The sequence below is a fragment of the Numenius arquata genome, chromosome 12 (genome assembly GCF_964106895.1).
Source record: "Numenius arquata chromosome 12, bNumArq3.hap1.1, whole genome shotgun sequence".
NCBI lineage: Eukaryota > Metazoa > Chordata > Aves > Charadriiformes > Scolopacidae > Numenius > Numenius arquata.
In genome coordinates this window covers 42,663,596-42,682,384 of record NC_133587.1, presented here as the reverse complement: position 1 = coordinate 42,682,384, position 18,789 = coordinate 42,663,596, and the positions used below count along the sequence as shown (strand labels likewise).

The following is an 18,789-nucleotide window of genomic DNA, read 5'->3' as shown; positions in this document are numbered from 1 at the left end:
CAAAGAGAATATATTAGCCCAGGAGTTCATGGAGGATTGGTGAAACAATCAAGATGTTCCAAGGATAAATGATCTGTCAAACTGCGTAGATGACTAAGGTGAAGGTCAACTGGTGTCTAACCCCAGTGTGACAGGCACTTATTTCCACATGGTTGGACCTCATTAAAATTCAGTCTACAGGAAAACAAAACAAAACAAAAACAAAACAGCAACACAGCTGGGTCACCTGTACCCTACAAAGTGCTTATGTCTCAACATAGCTTTCAGATCCCAGAAGGTCGTTCAAACCCTGTTTGTCTCCGTATGTAGTTCTCATAGATCGCCATCGCCCGTCACCGAGGGTTGCCATCAAGCAGAAGACGCGTCAGTCTTTGCAGGTGTAAACCTCTTCTCTCTGGGTGCACTGCTTGCATTCCACGTAGCAGCACCAACGGACCTGGCATTGGCACGGACGGGTGACCACCCGGCTCTGCGTATTGTGCCCTCGCCCGCAGCAGATGCTGTCGCAGTTCTTGTCTTTGTAACATTTCCTTCCTGAAGTCCCAGGTGAGTATCTACTCATCATACAGAAGCTTGGGGAATCGTCAATATAGACAAGATCCGTAGTCCTTGGGATTTGATCACTGTGACCAGGGATGGACTTCTTGGGTGGGGAGATGTCTCCTTCTCCCGTGGCCTCATTGGTAGTGCTGCCCACTTTGAGCGATGTCTCGTACTTCTGCTTCAGCTGCTTCCCTATTTCATGGAATGGAGAGAGCTGCCTCCAGCACGTTCGGACAGTACAGGATCCAGATACGCCGTGGCATTTACAGGTTGTCTCAACTCCAGCTTTGATGACCTGCAGACACACACAGCCCCAAAAGAAAGTCAGTTATGGGGAAAGAAATCAAGACACAGAGTAAAAAAAAAAAACAAAACAAAAAACAATGAAACAAAAAAAACCCAAAACCAAAACCAAACAAAACAAAACAAAAAAAACCAAACAAACAAAAAAAAAACAACCAAAAAACTGCTAGAAGACACTCCTGGAACACAAAGCTGATGACAACACAAAAACTATCCATTGGAAGAGGACAGAAAACACAGGCTACAGGAAATACATGTTTTGTAAGCATCTCTGTTACCAGGAACATGACATTTATCCACCAGAACATTACTTTATTGGCTAGTAAATGATAGCAGTAAAGTGTAAAAAGGCTGCCCAGTTCTGGCCATGGGAACAGACCACTTGTACTAAAGGCTGAACCATCTGTCCCATCATGAGCAAACAGGAGCTGCTCCATGTCAGGATGAGGAACATCAACTGCTGCCTTGATGCTCCAGAAGCATCTCTGGGTGAGTGGGTCCTGAAATTTGGCCAGGTAAGACATTGAGCAAGGCCACAAGTATTTACAAAGAGCCTGATCCAGGGGTGGGAAAGCCACTTATCTAAATGCTGTTTAGGGCTTCTGGTGAGGGAATAAAGGGAAACGGCATCACACAGGCATTCACGGGCTGCTGTGCCCAGATGTTGTCTACACAAGGCACCATCCAGGGACAAACAGGCTGCAAGGCTCATGTCCTAGGCTAGCATAACTTCTATAATGTATTGGCAGAACCTTCCATGAGGTGTTTTCAACCAGGATGGAAATGTATAGTCTATTCTCTCAACAAAAAAAAAAAAAAAAAAAGCAGAGCACTTATGACGAAGGTCTTCAAACTCAATGTGGAAAAGAAAGGGAAGGCATTTAAGCTCTTGGAAACTCAAGTGGATTCTCTCCCCTCCACACTAGGACTTTCATGTCAAACTTTATGCCTGCTTATGCCTCTGGACTACAACTATCAAGGGTAAGGCTCGGCTTCAAATCCCTTCTAAATTTTTTTTTTTTTTTTATTTTAAAATTCAAACGCTTGCAGTGGGTGTTGTAATGAGAATTAAGACTCATCTCACCAATCCCTAAAGGAGGGAAATAACTTGTTCAAGATATCAGAAAGGAAATGTGTATATTTGGTTTATTCCCAAAGCAAAAGAAAGTCTGTCTCCATATAGCAAGATGTCCAATCCTTGCCTGGGGATAGCTTGCATGGGAATAGCTCTCTTCAGACCACCACAAAGTGTAAAAGCAGGAGGAAGAGCAGAGCCAGTGGAACCACAGTGTTCACATAGGAGATGGAGGGAATGGAAAGAAAAAGTTATTTTCAACAGAAAAAGCAGCACAGGAAGGAGGAGGAGTATCAGGAAGGGAAGAGAAGGAAAAAAAAAAAGAGAGAGTCAATGGTTATTCATCCTAGAAAGAGACATAGGTGGTAACAGCCCACCAAGTGCTGTAAAGGACCCCATACGCATAAATTGACCAATGCTAAACAAAGGAACCCATCCTTTTGGAATCAGACTGCAATAAAGGTGCTTCATGGCACAAAAGCATATCCATCTCCTTATAAATGACATCCAAATATTCTTGTCCACCTTATCCCAGAGATGGGTTTACACCCAGGACTCCTCCATGGGCAACACGAGAACAGATACGTTGTTTGGACAGTCACAGATAACCTGCATTTGTCCACAGATTATAAACAGATATTTATAGCTCTAGTTCTCCCTCCCCACCCCTTCCCCAAAAATAGGTTACATTTTGACTTTGGATGGGTAAGGTACAACCACCCCTTAAAATAGCAAGTTAGAACAGAGTTTGTTTTATAGAGTGGCCTCCTGTCAAGGTACTACTGAAAGTGCCCTTCCTTTGGGCATCTACGGTATCTGAAAAAGGAAAAAAAATATCTCCCCCCTCTGCCCATTATGGCATCTGCCTACACTACAGCCTCATGACAGCAGAGGACTGGCTCCAGTCCATTTCCTGACCATCCGGTTCTTAATTATTTGGCTGCCTGAGTCCTGCTGAGCACCATGTGCAAATGTGCAATAGGTCATGGACTCAGAATTGGGGTCTGGCCCAATCCTGATATTACAGAGACATTTTTAGAAAGGCACTATGCATAATACGGCCTTCAGCGAAGCCTGGCCAATGGTCACACTTCATTCCTGCGACAGCCAAGACCTTTTCAAATGCAATCCAATAATACACAGTAGCATTCAAACAAGTGACGGGTTACAGAAAGAGATGTGTTACTGCTTATAGTACTCAGCTGGGTCGGCTTGGTTAGGGGCTGTCACGCTTTGCGTGCCAAAGTGTCTAGCCAACTCTGCAAGAAATCCCACAATGTTAGACAAGAGCGTACAGAACACATTTCAACACCAAGGAAAAAAAAAAAAAAAACCCAAACCTTCTCACCCATACTGTCCCTCATGTAAAGTCACATTTCACTGGTTGTCCAGAAGTGAGAGCTGAGTTCATGTGAAACAAAGCTCCTATACCTGATTTCACGCCCAGACCATCAGTGAACTGGGTAAAATTGCTGAGATACTTGCAGAAGGGCTGCACACTGCAGTCATTCATCAGCCCAGGCTTTTCTCAACACTTCCACCTCCCCCCAACCCATTCGCATCTGCTCCACCTGGAAAAGGAGACGACCACCATTGTACAGGAGATGGGAAAGCAAGAAACCAGCAGGAATTGGCTCAGTTGGTAGACATGCTCCTGTGCACAGCCTTGGCCGGATTTAGAGCTGGTTGAACAAGGCATGGTCACGAAATGCAGGAAAGGAACCTGGACCTGGGGCCATTCTCAGCAGGAGCTGCCTCTCCAGAGCTCAGAGTTGACATTGCAGGTGCAGTATATCCAAAGCATCCACATGGGTCTGGTAGATACGGCATAACATGTTGGAAATCCAGACCATGATGGATTGGCACCTAGTACTAGCAGCAGACCTTCAGCCAGGAATAGACATGTAGGTTTAGGCACCTGAATCACACCATCCAGCCAGGGCTGACCTCACTGAGGCAGACTTTTGCGTTTAAATGCTTACATTTGAGAAACACCTCTGAACTCCCATCTGATTCAGCAGAGCCAAAGCAGGCAGGGGATCCTGCAGTGAAGCAGACACCTGCAGACGTTCAACTGAACAGCTCTCCAGACTCCACCAACTGTACTGACCACATCTCTACTCACTAACAGGAGCCTCAGGACCCAGCTCACACGGAGGCACCTTCTTTTAGACACGTGAGCAGAATCCCACCCTCTGGGCAGAATTCAGATGTCTAAATAGCAGCATCTAACGTTGCATTATTCAAGGTACTGTAAAACATTGCATTTCATCACCAGCAGCCCCTCCAGGAGCAGAAAGGTCTCTCAAAGGGCACTAATGAGTGTATTTAGGTAGACAAATCCTACTCACCTTGTCTGTGCTTAAACAGTGATGAACAAAGTCCCTAATGAATCCCAGTCTGTTTTTTTTCCTGACCCACTTCTAGCTTCTCATTAAGCAGTGACTAGGATAGCTTAGATGTCATGCACTGGTGGACCAATGCATAAAAGGTTTCCATTGTCCCCGTTCTCATGAATGCACCAGTTCATGAAATCCAGCATGTGGGTTTTCATATGGCCAGTGAGCAAGTGTGGTGCATCCCAACCGCCCCATAAACCTTCTCCTTGAAGGGCCGGGAAGGGCTCAAGAATGTTACGAGGCAGCTATAGTGAAAATCCTACAAAAATTTCTTCCCCAGCCAGCCTCCCCTGCTGCTGTCAGTCACGATGCAGCTACTCAAGGCGATGCGTGATGGAGAACTGCTGCCTACAGGCCCCTAACCACCCACGAGCCAAAATGAATCTTGGCAAAGCCCTTCTGTTTCCCATCTCGTTCCCCAGCTTCCACAAAGACCTTCCTCCTCCTGTTGCAGGCTCCTGTCAGAGACACTTAAATCCACCTCATTCCTCCAGGAAGCAGAGCAAGACTTATCCAAGTCAGCAGGTTGCTTTGAGCAGTGTTGGAGAAACCTTTCTTGGCCGGGCCCTGGGACAAATGGGTAAATGTCTAGATCATGCTTTCAAACCTAGAGAGGCTTCCAGGATAGGATAACTTAGCTTTTATTGCCAAAAATGTCAAGGGTACACAAGGCAGAAGATGACTTTAACACAGGCTTGTAATTTCAAGAGCCATAGGTAGCTCCTGTTTTCTTTTTAAGGCACATCACACAGTTCAGAGCCTGATCCGCCTCCATCCTACATAGACTTGAACCTCTCTTGAACGCACATGGCATCACCACTTATTTAATAATCATCATATTTCATTTACACCATGGTAAGTCACCACGTGCACGCTTCTATCTTGTCACAAATGTGAAGGAAAATGTATTAGCTTAAATCCAAAGCACAGAACATTTCGTGCTCCCTGTGGCCTAAAACGCCATGGTTACCACACATCAGCAGAGTCATACTGACTCAGGAGTAACGAGACAAGGACGCGTTTGAATCCTTATTTTAGGATTTAGTTATATGCTGTAGAGAACTTTTACCATGAAAGTGAACGAAGACAACCAGTGGGTCAGGGATAGCATCGCACATCAAAATTACGTCCTCCCACTCTTCCCTGAACAACTTGATCATGTAGTCATAAATAGCAGAGTACTTTGGGAGGAAAATAAAGCCCTTTGAGAAAATTAGTTTGTTTGACTTCGGAACACAAACTCCCATTGGTCTTGCTGTGAGAATACCAAATACTGACAAAGGCACAGTGAGGAAAACAATTATGATAGAGCAAGACTGAACCGTTTTTATTGGTGCTTGCTGCTAAGAGGAAATTAGATAGCGCTGCAGGACCGCCTGCCCAAATGGCTTTACAAGAGCCATAGGGAAAAGGGATCACAGCAGAGCATTGCTATGCAACATGTAATCCTTCCTCACAACAATGGTTTGCTACGAAGCTCAGACTAAGTGCCCCCGTAATGATCAGTCTCAGACATGCTGCAACGCACAATTTCTCAGTGTTTTAGCCGAAACGCTGAGGACAGATTCCCATTCATTCCCAGCTGGGTCACGGGGCTCTGGCGGTGGTTTTCAGACAACTCTTGTCTGGGCAGCAGCAGTCCGAAGCGGACGTGCAGCCGTGGGAATTCCTCGGTTATAGCTCTGCTGTCGTCATGGCTGGTCTGCGGCTCCAAGGCTTCAAACCATTCGCTATGGTTTGGGGGAGAGGAGGGAGCAGATGAACCTCCTTCGAGTCAGCTCACCCAGGGAAAAGCCTGTCCACGCTTAGTCTTAACTTCAGGAAGGGCTCTGGGATGCTTCTTTACAAACCAAATCTCTTCCATCGTCTAGATACATCTCCTCCTTCAATTTAAATAGGCTTAGCTATTCTCTCAGCTCAAGCATTAATGTTTGTTTGGACATCAGTCATGGTCCCCATTTCTTCACAGTGCTCAAACGACTAGAAGACCAGACTTGTCCCTTAACACCAGCCATTGCCATTGGTTGAATTATAAAGGTTTCACAGAACGTTAGGAGTTTTCTTTTCTTTTTTCTTCCCTTCTTAGTTCTATCTCATTTTAAAAAAAAGTCTTTCTTTTGAGTCTGTTCTCAAACTGTTTTTTCAGAGCAGTTTTCTCTTCTCACTTTAAAAATATGAACACTCATATTTTAGTGAAATATGCATTAAAATACAAATATTTAAGCATAGAATAACATAACCCCACTTTAAATTGAGAGCTTTAAGAGTAATTTTTTCCCCTTCGGTATTCCTAGTGTGCTTCACACGCTAAGAAAGCTCCACATAAACAACTAACTGCAATTACTTATGGGACCCAGCAAGCAATTTTTTCCAGAGTGTTGATTTCCAGGCCTTAGAAAAACTTTGGCTTAGCCAATCTCGGCCTGAAAGAAGAAGGGGGAAAAAAATCCAGAGAGCATGCTTATGCATTCCTACCTGTCATAACCCGGAGCAATTAATACTAGTGGTGGCCCGGAAAACTGATCTGTGCATACAAAGTCAAGAGCTAAGTCTCAGAGAGGCTGCTATTTGGTAGGTTTGATTTGTGCCGCAGTAAAAGTGTGATGCTAGATTTCTCGCTGCAAACACACCCCGTAAAGAAACTAAAGGATGCACTTTATCTCTTTTTTTTTTCTCCATGCACCAACTCTATTAGTAGGCTCATATGGATTTTTCTCCCCAAAAAGAGAAATTATCACACTTTTTGAGGGTGCAGAAAAACAGAGGGATTAGCATTTAAGCTTGCCTGTTCGACAAACTCTGGAGTTTGACTGGAGTCATGTTATCCAATAGGAACCATATGAGATGGGATGGGCAGTGCTTGTAAACACTGTCTCTGCAACAGGAGACCAGGGTACAAGTCTCTGCTTCGCTACGCCTGTGTGTGACCTTTAGTAAGCCACTTAATCTTTCTGGGTCTCAATTTCCCCCCTGTAAAATGGAGATAGAGAAATGAAGAGGGTGGCATGCTCTGATAACATGTTATGTGATAGCTCATGAAGTTCCTCAGACAGATGATAGCTGGGAAAACATCTACCTGATATGGAGAGTCCGTCTTCAGCGCTGGAGGCACGCTCAGCCCTTGAGATAGATCTCTGCCAGCACCGCCTAAGGGGAAAAGCCATTCCTTGCATGGACTTCCAAAACAAGCAAGTCAACAGCAAGGAAAAGTCTATGCACCTCCCACTGTCCTCTCCAGAGCATCCTGTACGGTTTCAGGGATGCAGGCATAACGTGTCTCAGGATGGGTCTGGACTTGAACCTGACAGCAAAAAGGGTGACAAGAATCCTTCAGGAATGTGCATATAGGCTGTGCAGACCAAAACATATGAGTTGATACTGTGCAAAAATAATTAAGGAAGCCTCATGAAGGGAACCAATTGTTAAGGGGGATATTGCCTAAAGAGAGACCTTTCAGGGGAGGAATTTTCCTGTTCTCCACTACTGCGCTCCCACAGTTTCACTCTCTTGGCTCTCAAGGAGACTGTGGTTACACCACTGACTTCAGGGTCCTGAAGGCAAAGGCTTGCTTGTGTCCCTCCTTCTGGAAGGATAAAGGGAATAAGACCGTGACAATCATTTTTTTTTCCTCTTTTTTTTCTTGGGTAACAGCAGCCCCCTTTAATAGTGCCCCTTGGATCTGTAAGATATGCTTGACCAGACATACCTCTGGAAGAGGTCAGCACTCCTGGGATTAAGAAACTTAGCAACGCTCCAGAGAGGGAGTTGGAAAGTCATGTTTAATGATACTTTGCTGAGAAACTAGGCAAATTTAATTAAAACATCACTTACTCAAGCCCAGTGGAACTAATTGAGTGCTCTAATATTCCAACTTTTCATTAATGGGTTACAAAAGAGGGCTGCACTTGTGTGTACATGGTGGGGGGGGAAAGGGGGAGGATATACAGAAGAAGAGAGCTTTAGCAATGCTGCCTGTGCTTCGTTTAATATAACCAAGAAACTTCATTGCTGGCAACGGAGCTTTAATGCAGTTGACTTCTCTCACCGCCGCCGCCTCCCATCCCCTTGACACATACACACATCTCCCCCCAACACACACCCTCTCCACCCAAGACCCCTCTGAAAGAATAGCTGAATGAGCGAGAGTAGATTTGGCAAAGGCAAGGAAATTGCTTTTTTAATAAGTGGTCTATTCAGAGCTCCTACTTTTCAATAAAGAGAAGGCTGGAGAAGTCCTGGTCTAATTACCTCATCCTCACGCTAGACAAGCTCGCCCTTTCATTAGCGATTGAGGTCATATCATATAACTTTGTGAGCCATCACGGGCACAACATGTTCAGTGATTATTTCATTGGTGGCAGCGAAATTACAGTTGGCCCATCAAGGTTGTAAAAAAAGCGAAGTAAAATAATAATTAAATGGGAATGTCTACCAAGGGACACTAAAACTAGGTGGGATAGGATAATGTCACCCTCACAGAAATACAGAGATTGTTTGCTAGTGTGACAACATGGAGAAACTGCGGTGATGACCTAGTGTTGGTTGCCAAATCAGTCAATTAAGCACAGGTCCTTTTTTTTGTTGGGTCTCAAGGGACTATTTAAACTTCCTGCCCATGATTGGGGGTAATTAGATGGGAAGGATTATATGCTGTTAAGAATCAGTGAGAGACCACCAAGCTTGTGCTATGTCTTTAATAGATATTCCTCCATCCCCTCAGTGAACACACGTGTGCACATCCATACGTACACTGTGAGTACATCAACATACCCCAGGGAAATCCCATAGCAAAATACTGAAAAAGAGAGTATCCTTGTCCATTCCCAGCAAAAAGTGCAGCAGAGGTCTTGGTTCATGTACGTATGGGTTCACTAATAGACATAAAATCTGCGGTTTGGTTAGAGGAAAAACACAGCGGGTGCCAAGCAGGAATTCAGGAGAATTGGCTTCAGTCTCCTGCTGCATCATCGGCTTGATGCATAACCTGGGGAAAGGCACTGAGTTTGCATCTCAGCTCCCACTCAAAACGGCCGTAATCATCTTTTGGGAACTCACAGGGATGTTTAACACATTAGAGGCCATAAGACCATCTTAATTATATAATGATCACTCCGGTTCAAAATTGTTCAGTTCCAAAATGTTACAAATCAAGGCTATCTGCACTCCTTCTATAGTGCTTTTGATTCACATCAAATACCATACGAGTTATTGCCCAAATAACCAGACTACGTTAGTTCAAAGTCATTTCAGACTGTCACAGCCACTGTGTTAACATCTCTTGCTACTCAATGGTTGACAAGTCTACAAGGCAGTAGTTAGTGGATGGGCAGCTTGTTTAGAGAAAGATGAGTAGAGGAAACACACTGAGTTTCGTATTTAATTTGCTGTCTTCCTCAAGGAAAATATCAATAAATTCAGCAAGGGAACCTAGTACTGCCTGCTGAGCAGCTCTCATCCCCCTCCAACACTGTACTTGCAGTGGGACCAGGAGGAAAGCAGCAGATTGAACCTGATATTAATCTACACCCAAGTGTAAGTAACGCCAGAGACAATCCATCACCCACACCAAGAAGGTCAATGCTCAGGCTTCAAATCATTTTAAGATCTTAAGCAAACGTTGCAAGTTTTGACCTTGCAATTCCACAAGCCAGCCTGGGTCCTCATCTCTGATCATTTTCTTAACACCACCATATCGTGCCAATGGTTTATCATAGAATCATAGAATGGTTACAGTTGGAAGGGACCGTAAAGATCATTGAGTTCCAACCCCCCTGCCATGGGCAGGGACACCTCCACTAGAGTAGGTTGCTCAAAGCCCCATCCAGCCTGTCCTTGAACACTTCCAGGGATGGGGCATCCACAACTTCCCTGGGCAACCTGTTCCAGTGCTTCACCACCCTCACAGGAAAGAATTTCCTCCTAATATCTAATCTAAATCTCCCCTCTTCTAATTTAAAACCATTACCCCTTGTCCTGTCACTACATCTCCTGACAAAGAGTCCCTCTCCGGCTCTCCTGTAGGCTCCCTTCAGATACTGGAAGGCTGCTATGAGGTCTCTCCAGAGCCTTCTCTTCTCCAGGCTGAACAACCCCAGCTCTCTCAGTCTGTCTTCATAGGGGAAGTGCTCCACCCCTCTTCGTGGCTTCGTGGCCCTCCGCTGGACCCGTTCCAACAGGTCCATGTCCTTCCTGTGTTGAGGACTCCAAAGCTGGACACAATATTCCAGGTGGGGTCTCACGAGCGCAGAGTAGAGGGGTAGAATCACCCCCCGCATTTGGGTTGGGAGGGACCTTAAAGATCGAATTCCAACCCCCCTGCCATGGGCAGGGACACCTCCCACTAGACCAGGTTGCTCAAAACCCCATCCAGCCTGGCCTTGATGTTTAGGTCCACACATCCTGCCTATATAGATGTATGTTCTCCTGATCTTGAACCACCATCCTCCTAAAAGCTTCCCTCTCAACATGCAGTTCTCTTGTTCTCCGCCTGGTTTCACAGTGGTACTGAGAATCTGGTGGACAGCTTGGCTTGCCTTTCAACCAGGCTAAGGTACAATTATTCTAGGAGCATAAACAGAAATTATTTCAACCATGGCTGCAAATGGCCAAGGAAAGCTGTCAGACAGCAATACCAACACGACAGACACGGCGTGGGTGGACGAAAATAGGAACACCAGATCACTGACCTGCAGCAAAGGTCTTTGACTTGGATTGCCATGAGGGCACTCGGTATCTGGACAACCGTCGCAACTGTTACTCAGCTGTTTAGCTGCAGATAGTGCTTAGAAACCATTGCCAATAACCAGGGCCTGACCGTGCCAAGTAAAGTGGAGGCACAGGATGCAAGAGAGTCTCTCACATCTCCCCTTCCACTGGGAACTAGTTCATGGTGGAATCAGGACAAGAAAGGGCAGGCAGAAAGGGGAGATTCAGTCCGTCCAGCTCATCCCTGGAGTTTGTTTACCTCAAAGTCACGTAGACAGTGAAGAGTAGAGATGAAAAATAAGGACACCCAACCTAAATCCAAGACTGAGTCTCAGCCATATGGGCATCCTGACTGCAGCTACTGGGATGGAGAGCACTGGGAGTTAGGTCAAGTCCCTTGGGCAAGTTTTTTGGCCTCACCACTTCTGGAGGGGAGATATTCATGGAGTTACAAGAACATGTCCATGGTACGTGAAGCCACAGCCTTATAGGTTTTGACAAGACTGTATTATATGACTCTGGAAAGGGGGGAGAGAAGGGACATCTCACAACAATCTCCAGCATGAAATCACAGCCTTCATGGACCACCTTCTCCATTTTTAGTCCCATCTGCTACACACACAACTCCAGAGAGTTAGGACAGGCCCTTGGGAACAACAGACCACAAGAATTAAAACAAGTTTCATCACCCTGCAAAGCCTGTTTCACACGCCAGAGAGCTGCAACAGGAGTTCAGAGGCACTGAGCTTTTTAATCCAGAGGCAGAAAAGCTGTCAGCCAAAGCCAGACACCAGCTAAATCCAGGATATTTCTAATCTTGATCTCAGCGCTGTCTAGGAGCATCTGGTGGTGGGGAGAGGGGGAGACATTTTGCTGGCCAGCACTCGCTGGTGGCATTCTCCGATGCCCCAACTTTGTCGCGAGGAATGACATTTTATGCATACACACAGGAACAACTGAGCTGGGGTGGTGATTCCTAGAATGCACAACTGGCTGGGCTGCATTTGCCTGGGAAACTGGAGACCTAGGTCTCCCATCCCAGCCCCAACCCTCCATCCAATCACACGGACAATAACAAGGCTGGAAGGCTATTTATAGCCTTACAGTATGTCCCCCTTCGAGGTTGGCGCAATGAAACACTGATCCTAGGCACCTGTGCTGGCCAATCTGAGGGATTTTTGTGGTCAAGCAACCCTAGGCTAGGTAGAGCCAAGTAGATTACAGGAGAAGGTGGGAAGCCCCTTCTTTCCCCCTCTTTTGCTGGGATAAGCCAGCAATTGCAGACACTTTGTCCTTTACATCAGTCCTGCAGGGAGGCCCCTAGGCAGAAGAGTAAAACCTCGTGGGAGGAACATTGGGTAAAGAGCTGAAAGGCTTCCAGCTGAGAGGATAAGGATGGGAAAAGAAAAGAGAAAAGGAAAAAAAAATAAAATAGGAGGGACTACACACCCAAGCACTGTCAGCTGCAAACCCAGCAGCTCTAGGCAGAGTGGAAGGCTGCCAGAAGAGAAGGCTGAAGGGACTTTTAGGACTGAGGTAAGTCAGCGAGGATATCTCCACCCTGGTTCTCTGCCAGGTGTTTGTCCAGCCAGTTTTAAAGAAACCTGGCTGTGGTGATGCTACACTGTCCATGCTTTCCTGAACTACTGCAAGAAAAGCATCCCTCAAGCCTGTGCTGTGGCAGCATAAATCCCTTCCTCCTTGTCCTACCTCGTGCAAGCCTGGAGAACCTGCATCTCCATCCCTTTGCACGGTAAGGCCCTCTCCTCCCTGTGGAGAACCAGCAATCTTCCCCCCCACCTCATGTTTTCTAGACCTGGATGTTCCTGTTTCTTTCCCTTTGGTCTTCCTCCAATGTTTTTGGCACAACTCTTGAAGCACAGTCACAAAACCAGGGTGCAGTTCCATAACTAAGACTTCACCCCTCCAGCAGAAGGATCACTCCATGCATTTTTTTCATCCAACACTCCTATTTCCACACCAAAGTAGAGCACCTTATTGCCCCTACAAACCCCACAATAGTGTAAACACCCGCCCTGAGCTGCCTGCGACGCACCTTCATGCCCACGAGGTTATTGTGGAAGTCCACCCTGGCTCGCAGGTCCTTGTTGGGCTTCCTCCCCAGGAACTCCTTGACGAACTTGTTGCTGTATTTCAGGTTGTCGCCGCAGCCGCCCCACTGCCAAGCCTCACGGTTCTCCAGGTCGGGGGCCTCATCGCAGGTGCAACGCTCCATCCGCCCCGCGCTGCATGCCTTGGCCATGGCGTGTGTCAGCCCTGCTGAGGAGATGGCGTACAAGAAGGCTGTCTCCTTAAAACCTGCAGGAGAGAGGAGGCAGGAGCTTTAATTGCAGCTAGAGCAATGGTTAAAAAAGAAAAATTAAAAAAAATTAGGAAATCAAGGCAAAACCCACTGTGAGAAGAGACTGAGCAACGTCAAAGCATGTCAAGCTCTACACGCATCTCTGGTGGTGAAGAGGACATAGTGGAGAGCAAGGAATGATGGATAGAGGTGGCACAAGGCAGGATTTAAGAATGCAAGTGAAATGTGGCCAGCTCTGTGGCTGTCACTGTGCAGTCTCTGGTTGAAAACAGAAAGAGGTGAGCAAGAGCTGGACAAGCCAGGACCACCACCATGGTACAGCAATACTGCTATCAAGGGGACATCAAATAGCAGGAACCCAGCATAGACTTCCAGTCTCATGGATGGGGTAGAAATCGTGAGGGCTCCTTGTTCTTCCCTCTCCCCCAGAGGGAAAAAAACAAACAAACAAACAAACAATCACTGGGTTCTACTTCAACAAAATTGTTAACAAAAGGCACCCGAGGACTGGGAAGCACACAGTAGCCAGTCTGTCACCCAAACGCCTCAAAAAGCAGTTTAGATCTCAAACCTTTCACACACAACCCTTTTTTACACTTCCATGCTCACCTGCAGGGATGCCACAGCCTCCGCTCCCCACAATAGGTAAACTGAGGCCCAGAGAGACCCGTAATTTTGATCCAAATGATAAAGCCAGAAATAAAAAGCAAACATGCCAGTATTTATAGCTCCTCATTCTCCAGCTATGGAAGCCGTAAACGACTGCATATTTGAGATGCAATTCCAGAACAACTTTGGATCCGACTCAAGAAATCCCCCACTCAAAAATAACACAAGTGGATGGTGACAGTAGTGGATATATCTGTAAGCTGGTGTGTCAACCAAGGACATGCAGAGACACTGCCAGGTCATTTTTGGAACTGTTCCTTGGGAGGTTCATGGTAGTCCGAGCAAGATCATGGGGTGCTACCTTGGCCCATCCCCAGAGCCTGCCTTCCCAAAGCACTCCCAGGTGCACAACGCTGAACTTCAGCAGAACACAGATGAAAGTCCAGTCCAGAAGGCTGAGGTTTGGTCCTCCCAAGGGGGCTGACTCAAACCAGATTGTGGTAGGAGTTGTCTGACTGTTCTACTGCTCACCTGGAAGACAGGAGCAGGAACCTTTGCCTCATTGGAAGGAAGGTTAAAATAAAAAGTGCTCAACTCCACACTCACTAGGGATACCATAAAGAGTGACCAGGGTTGAGAAACCAAATTTGTTTCGTCTTTTTCCTCTTTATTTTCTCCCTGAAGTTAGACCGTGTTCTCTGGCACCCCAGAAACATCTTCAGCATTGCAAACTCTCTCACTGGGAGTGGTGGGAGAATTCTTTACTTCACACAACAAAAACTCATGGGAATGCAGACCAAACTTCCCTGGGAAGAAAATGCCATACAAGAAGCTTTCATCTTTTGTCGGCTGGTTCAGCTTTTCCTAGGTTACACCCTAGGTCAAACTGGCCACAGGCCCATCAGAGGGATGCCACTACTAGACAGAGATGCTCCCAAGCCTCCAAGCTCCTAAGCTGTAGAGTTGGTCTCTTGCCACTGCTACTCCTTGTGCTATGAAACGGAGAAGCACCTGTGTGCTAAGAGAAGGGCTTCGGTGGAACAGGGCATGCAAACTCTTCTCTGAGAGTCTGAGACATTGCAATTAGCAGCAAACAGCCTGGATGTGGTCCAGTTTAGTAGATCGCCCAGATCTACAACCTGCTTGAAGGCCTCTTGGTTTGAAGCACTGAATTCACAGCGGTTGTGAAATCTCAGCAGAAAGTCAGCGCCATGCAACCACAACTCATACTGGGTTTGACAGAAAGCCAGAAGAAATGGTTCGTGTGCCAGGTTCTCCCCCTCCATCAGTCTCCTCACCAGCTTTGGCTCCACTCCTCCCCTTCTCCATCACTAAAAGCCTCACAAATTCCCAGTGCCCATCAGCACGGGTATCATCTCGCCCACAGGCAGCTCAGGCGGCTTCCAAGCAAGTCCATGTGACATTTGGCTCTGGCCAGATTTAAAGCCATCTCCGCCATGCACTATTTGATTGCACCAAGATATTTTGTAACAAGATAATGAGCTTTAAATCAATGCAGGCATTCTAACCCCCAGTGCAGCGACAGCCTGCCGTCCGCAGCTATCCAGTTTCAGCCATTTCCAAAATTGTTCGCGAGTATCCCGAGAGGATAACAAGTCCCTTAAACAGTCCCCGGTTACTTTAAGAAACAGGCTGCATCAGCCCAAATCACAAACCAGGAGCCAACTTCTGGTGACCAAGTGTAAAAATGGAGGGAGAAATTCTTCTTAAGCAAAAAGGTGGGGATTTTTTTTTGCCTTTTTTTGTTTTTTTCCTCTTTATGGTCCTGGAGGAGAGGAAGCAAGCCCACACCGACTTGAATAGTTGTGTCTTAGTGGGTGATACATGTGCCCCTTTGCCCCGGGGTATCACTTGCCGCAATGCTGAACCAGGAACCAGCAGCTCCCGGAGAGAAGGAGAAAGATTTACAGGGCAGTGTGTTATGCCGCGGGAACAACATCTGAAGGATTTACAGCATCGGTGGAGGGCAGAGATGTTGCAGGGGCATAAAACATGGAAGAATGAGACAGCAGGCAGAGCCTTGCAACCCTCAGAGCTCCCATTTATTACGCAGGGTCCTGACAAGGGGTGAGGGGAGGGGTGGGTTCTCCAAGGTGTTTTAAAGCAGCTCAACTTCGGGCTGCCTCGAAATACCCCTTGCCGAGGGTTGCCCACGGGGGCAGGCACATCTGAAGGAACAAGCTGTGGCCTCCAGGTGTCAGCATGAGAAAGTGCTTGGCTTTCCCAAGGCGCCACTAATCCAGGGACTCCTCTGGCATGCAGGGATATTTTTAAATGTCTTGCAGCTCTGGCTGGACCTCTTGGGTTTCATAAGGACTTTCCTTGTTTCCACCGCAGCCAGTGACAGTGCATTAGTTAAGCCCCAGCACTTCTGAATTACTCCTTCTCACTAATTAGCGAGGGAGGGCGCTTTGCAAACCTCTTCTGCTCTTCTCTTTGAGCACATCGGACCTTGGGTTTCTAGATCCAGCTTTATCATCGAGTGTGGGATTTTCTGGAAGTCACTAAAGCCCTCGAGACCCATGCAAGCTGTCTGTGAAACAGTCCTGCTGCATCGTTAGCTTCACTCCAGACATAAGAACTGGATTTTACTGGGAAGGCTGCAGGAAACTGCAATATATGAGGTAGCACAAAGGAAGAAGATAAATGCCACCTGCTCCTCCAAGACTCTCTCTCAGCTTCTGGTCATCTCCACCTGAGCTGCTGGGAAGGGGTGAGGGAATGACCCACCAGTGACATCCAAGGACCTTTTCCCTGGGTAGAGCAGTAACAGGACACACATTTACAGGTTTTACCCCTGACGATAGGGATCCCCTTGCTCTTACTAACAAGACAGCACAGAACAGTCTGTTTTGTCTTATTTCCCTTAACAAGGCTTTTTCTCAATTTCTTTCCTGAAAGGTTGACGTAATAAATAGGGGGAAAAAAAAGAAATAATAAAAAAGAGGGGACAGCTTTGGGAACTTCAACACCTTCTGCTCCAGCAACAGCACAACTTCCAGCAGAAGTGAGGAGGAACTGTAGTTACTGGCTGCAGATGCACATACAAACATCTCCAGCTTCCAAGGAGAGGAACTGTGGCCAGCCATGGGAAGTGGACAGGGGCTACTGCTAATACAAACACATAAATTACTGCCATACAGCACATCCTTTGCCTGCTGTGTGCTTTCATGGATGAGCTGAGCTGGACTTTATCTTTAAGCTCTTCTATGAGCTCTTTTTGGATCTCTGGGGAGGTGGTGACCCACCGCTGGCAAAGGATGCGCCAGGATGACCACTCTGCAAAATGCCAGGGAAATTGATGGGTGCAGGAGATGCCAGGACCCCCCACAGACCCCTCCACCCTGCTCACCTCTCTTTAGCAAGCTGGCCCGGTAGCGACCCTCCAGGGTGCAGTTCCAGCGCTCAAAGCGAAATTGGTACTGGCACTCCAGGGCACTCATGCTGATGGCCTCCATCAGGGTTTCGGCCACGCCGGGGTCCCGCCGGCACATCCTGCGCTGCTTCTTCTCCAGCTTCAGGCGGTCACAGACTTTGTAGTGGGCTTTGACGGCAGCTTCCTCCATTTCTGAGGTCAGAGGGAGGATGGTCAGGGGTTCGTTCCCCGTCAGCCTGCAAAGGAACAGAGGGACACAGCGATGAGGACCGCAAAATACAGCCTGTGGTAGAAATGGGGTCGGGCTCTACCCTGGCCAAGCACCCAGGTGGATTTGCTGATGGCTGGGCAAGGAGCGATTTTACAGCGAGGTTCTCTGGTGTGTGTGCAAGGCGGGAGGCAAGAAGAAATGCGTAAGAAACAATACTTGGATTTATATCCTCTATGAGCTCTTACAGAGCTTGTTTGGACATAAGACCTTAGCAATCATCTCTACCACAAGACTGTGTTGAAAACTGAAATAGGGAAGAAATAATAAAAGGTACCTAATTACATAAACTCAGGAAACTAGCAAAAAGATGAACACTAGCACTATAGCCACTCTCTTGTGCATAAAAAAAATAAAAAGAATAACGTTAGAACATCAAGCAGAACTGGCCTGGGAAGGGATAGAGGGAAATTCGTCCCACCAGACCCCAGGAGACACACCAAGAAAGCAAGTACAGACACTCTGCCCTCAGCAGAAGAGATCCTTACATAAAACCTAGTGAAGCACAGCCTGAGGCTCGAAAGCAGGATACACTCTGACAGGCGATACTGCCAAAAGTTTTTACAAGGAAGAACCAGCTCAAAAACTAAAAAACGACCTGAAGAAATACGTGTCCCGTTGCCTTCTCCGAGCACAAGGTCCTTGACTTGTACAATGTGCAACAAAAGAAGCCAGCGGACTGTTCCCGGTGTCAAGTGACGAGCTGCTGGAAAAGGACCAGGCTGGCATCGGCCCCGAGGAGCGGAGAGGCTGCAGGAACATCTGCTGGGCTCATGAGCGGTTTTGTTGGCCGAGCTGCCTGCACCCCACTCTCCTGGCTCTGCCCTTTTCCGGCCAGGTGCCAGTCCACGCAGTCAATGGGAATCACTATGTAGGGTTTGTTTTTTTTTTTTTTTTTCTCTCGAAGGACCTGAAGACACGTTTCCCCCAGCCAAAAAGGAAGAACTGCTTAAAGCCAGGATTGAAAACATGCTGGAACATTGTAATCCTGCACAGGAGATCACGGGGTCGGTCACAGGCTCAGGCATCTCCATCACTGCAGGACCACCTGTGTGGTGGGAAGTGGAGGGGAGCACACGCTCACCTCCTTTGTTCAACACAGAGAGGTCCCAGAAACCCTCTAAAACCCCACCTCCTCTGCAGGAAAAGTGCCTTTTTTTTTTTTCT

At 47.0% G+C, this 18,789-nt stretch overlaps 1 protein-coding gene across 1 annotated transcript in view; it reads right to left on the bottom strand.

Moving 5' to 3' along the window:
- Nucleotides 1-364: 364 nt before the first annotated feature.
- WNT9A (Wnt family member 9A) overlaps nucleotides 365-18,789 on the bottom strand; it is a 53,375-nt gene continuing 34,950 nt past the window's right edge. The window contains exons 2-4 of the mRNA XM_074157399.1: nucleotides 17,331-17,590; nucleotides 13,082-13,344; nucleotides 365-838 (exon numbers count right to left, since the gene is read on the bottom strand). Coding sequence (XP_074013500.1) covers nucleotides 365-838; nucleotides 13,082-13,344; nucleotides 17,331-17,590 — 997 coding nt within the window. The remainder of the gene's footprint in view (nucleotides 839-13,081; nucleotides 13,345-17,330; nucleotides 17,591-18,789) is intronic.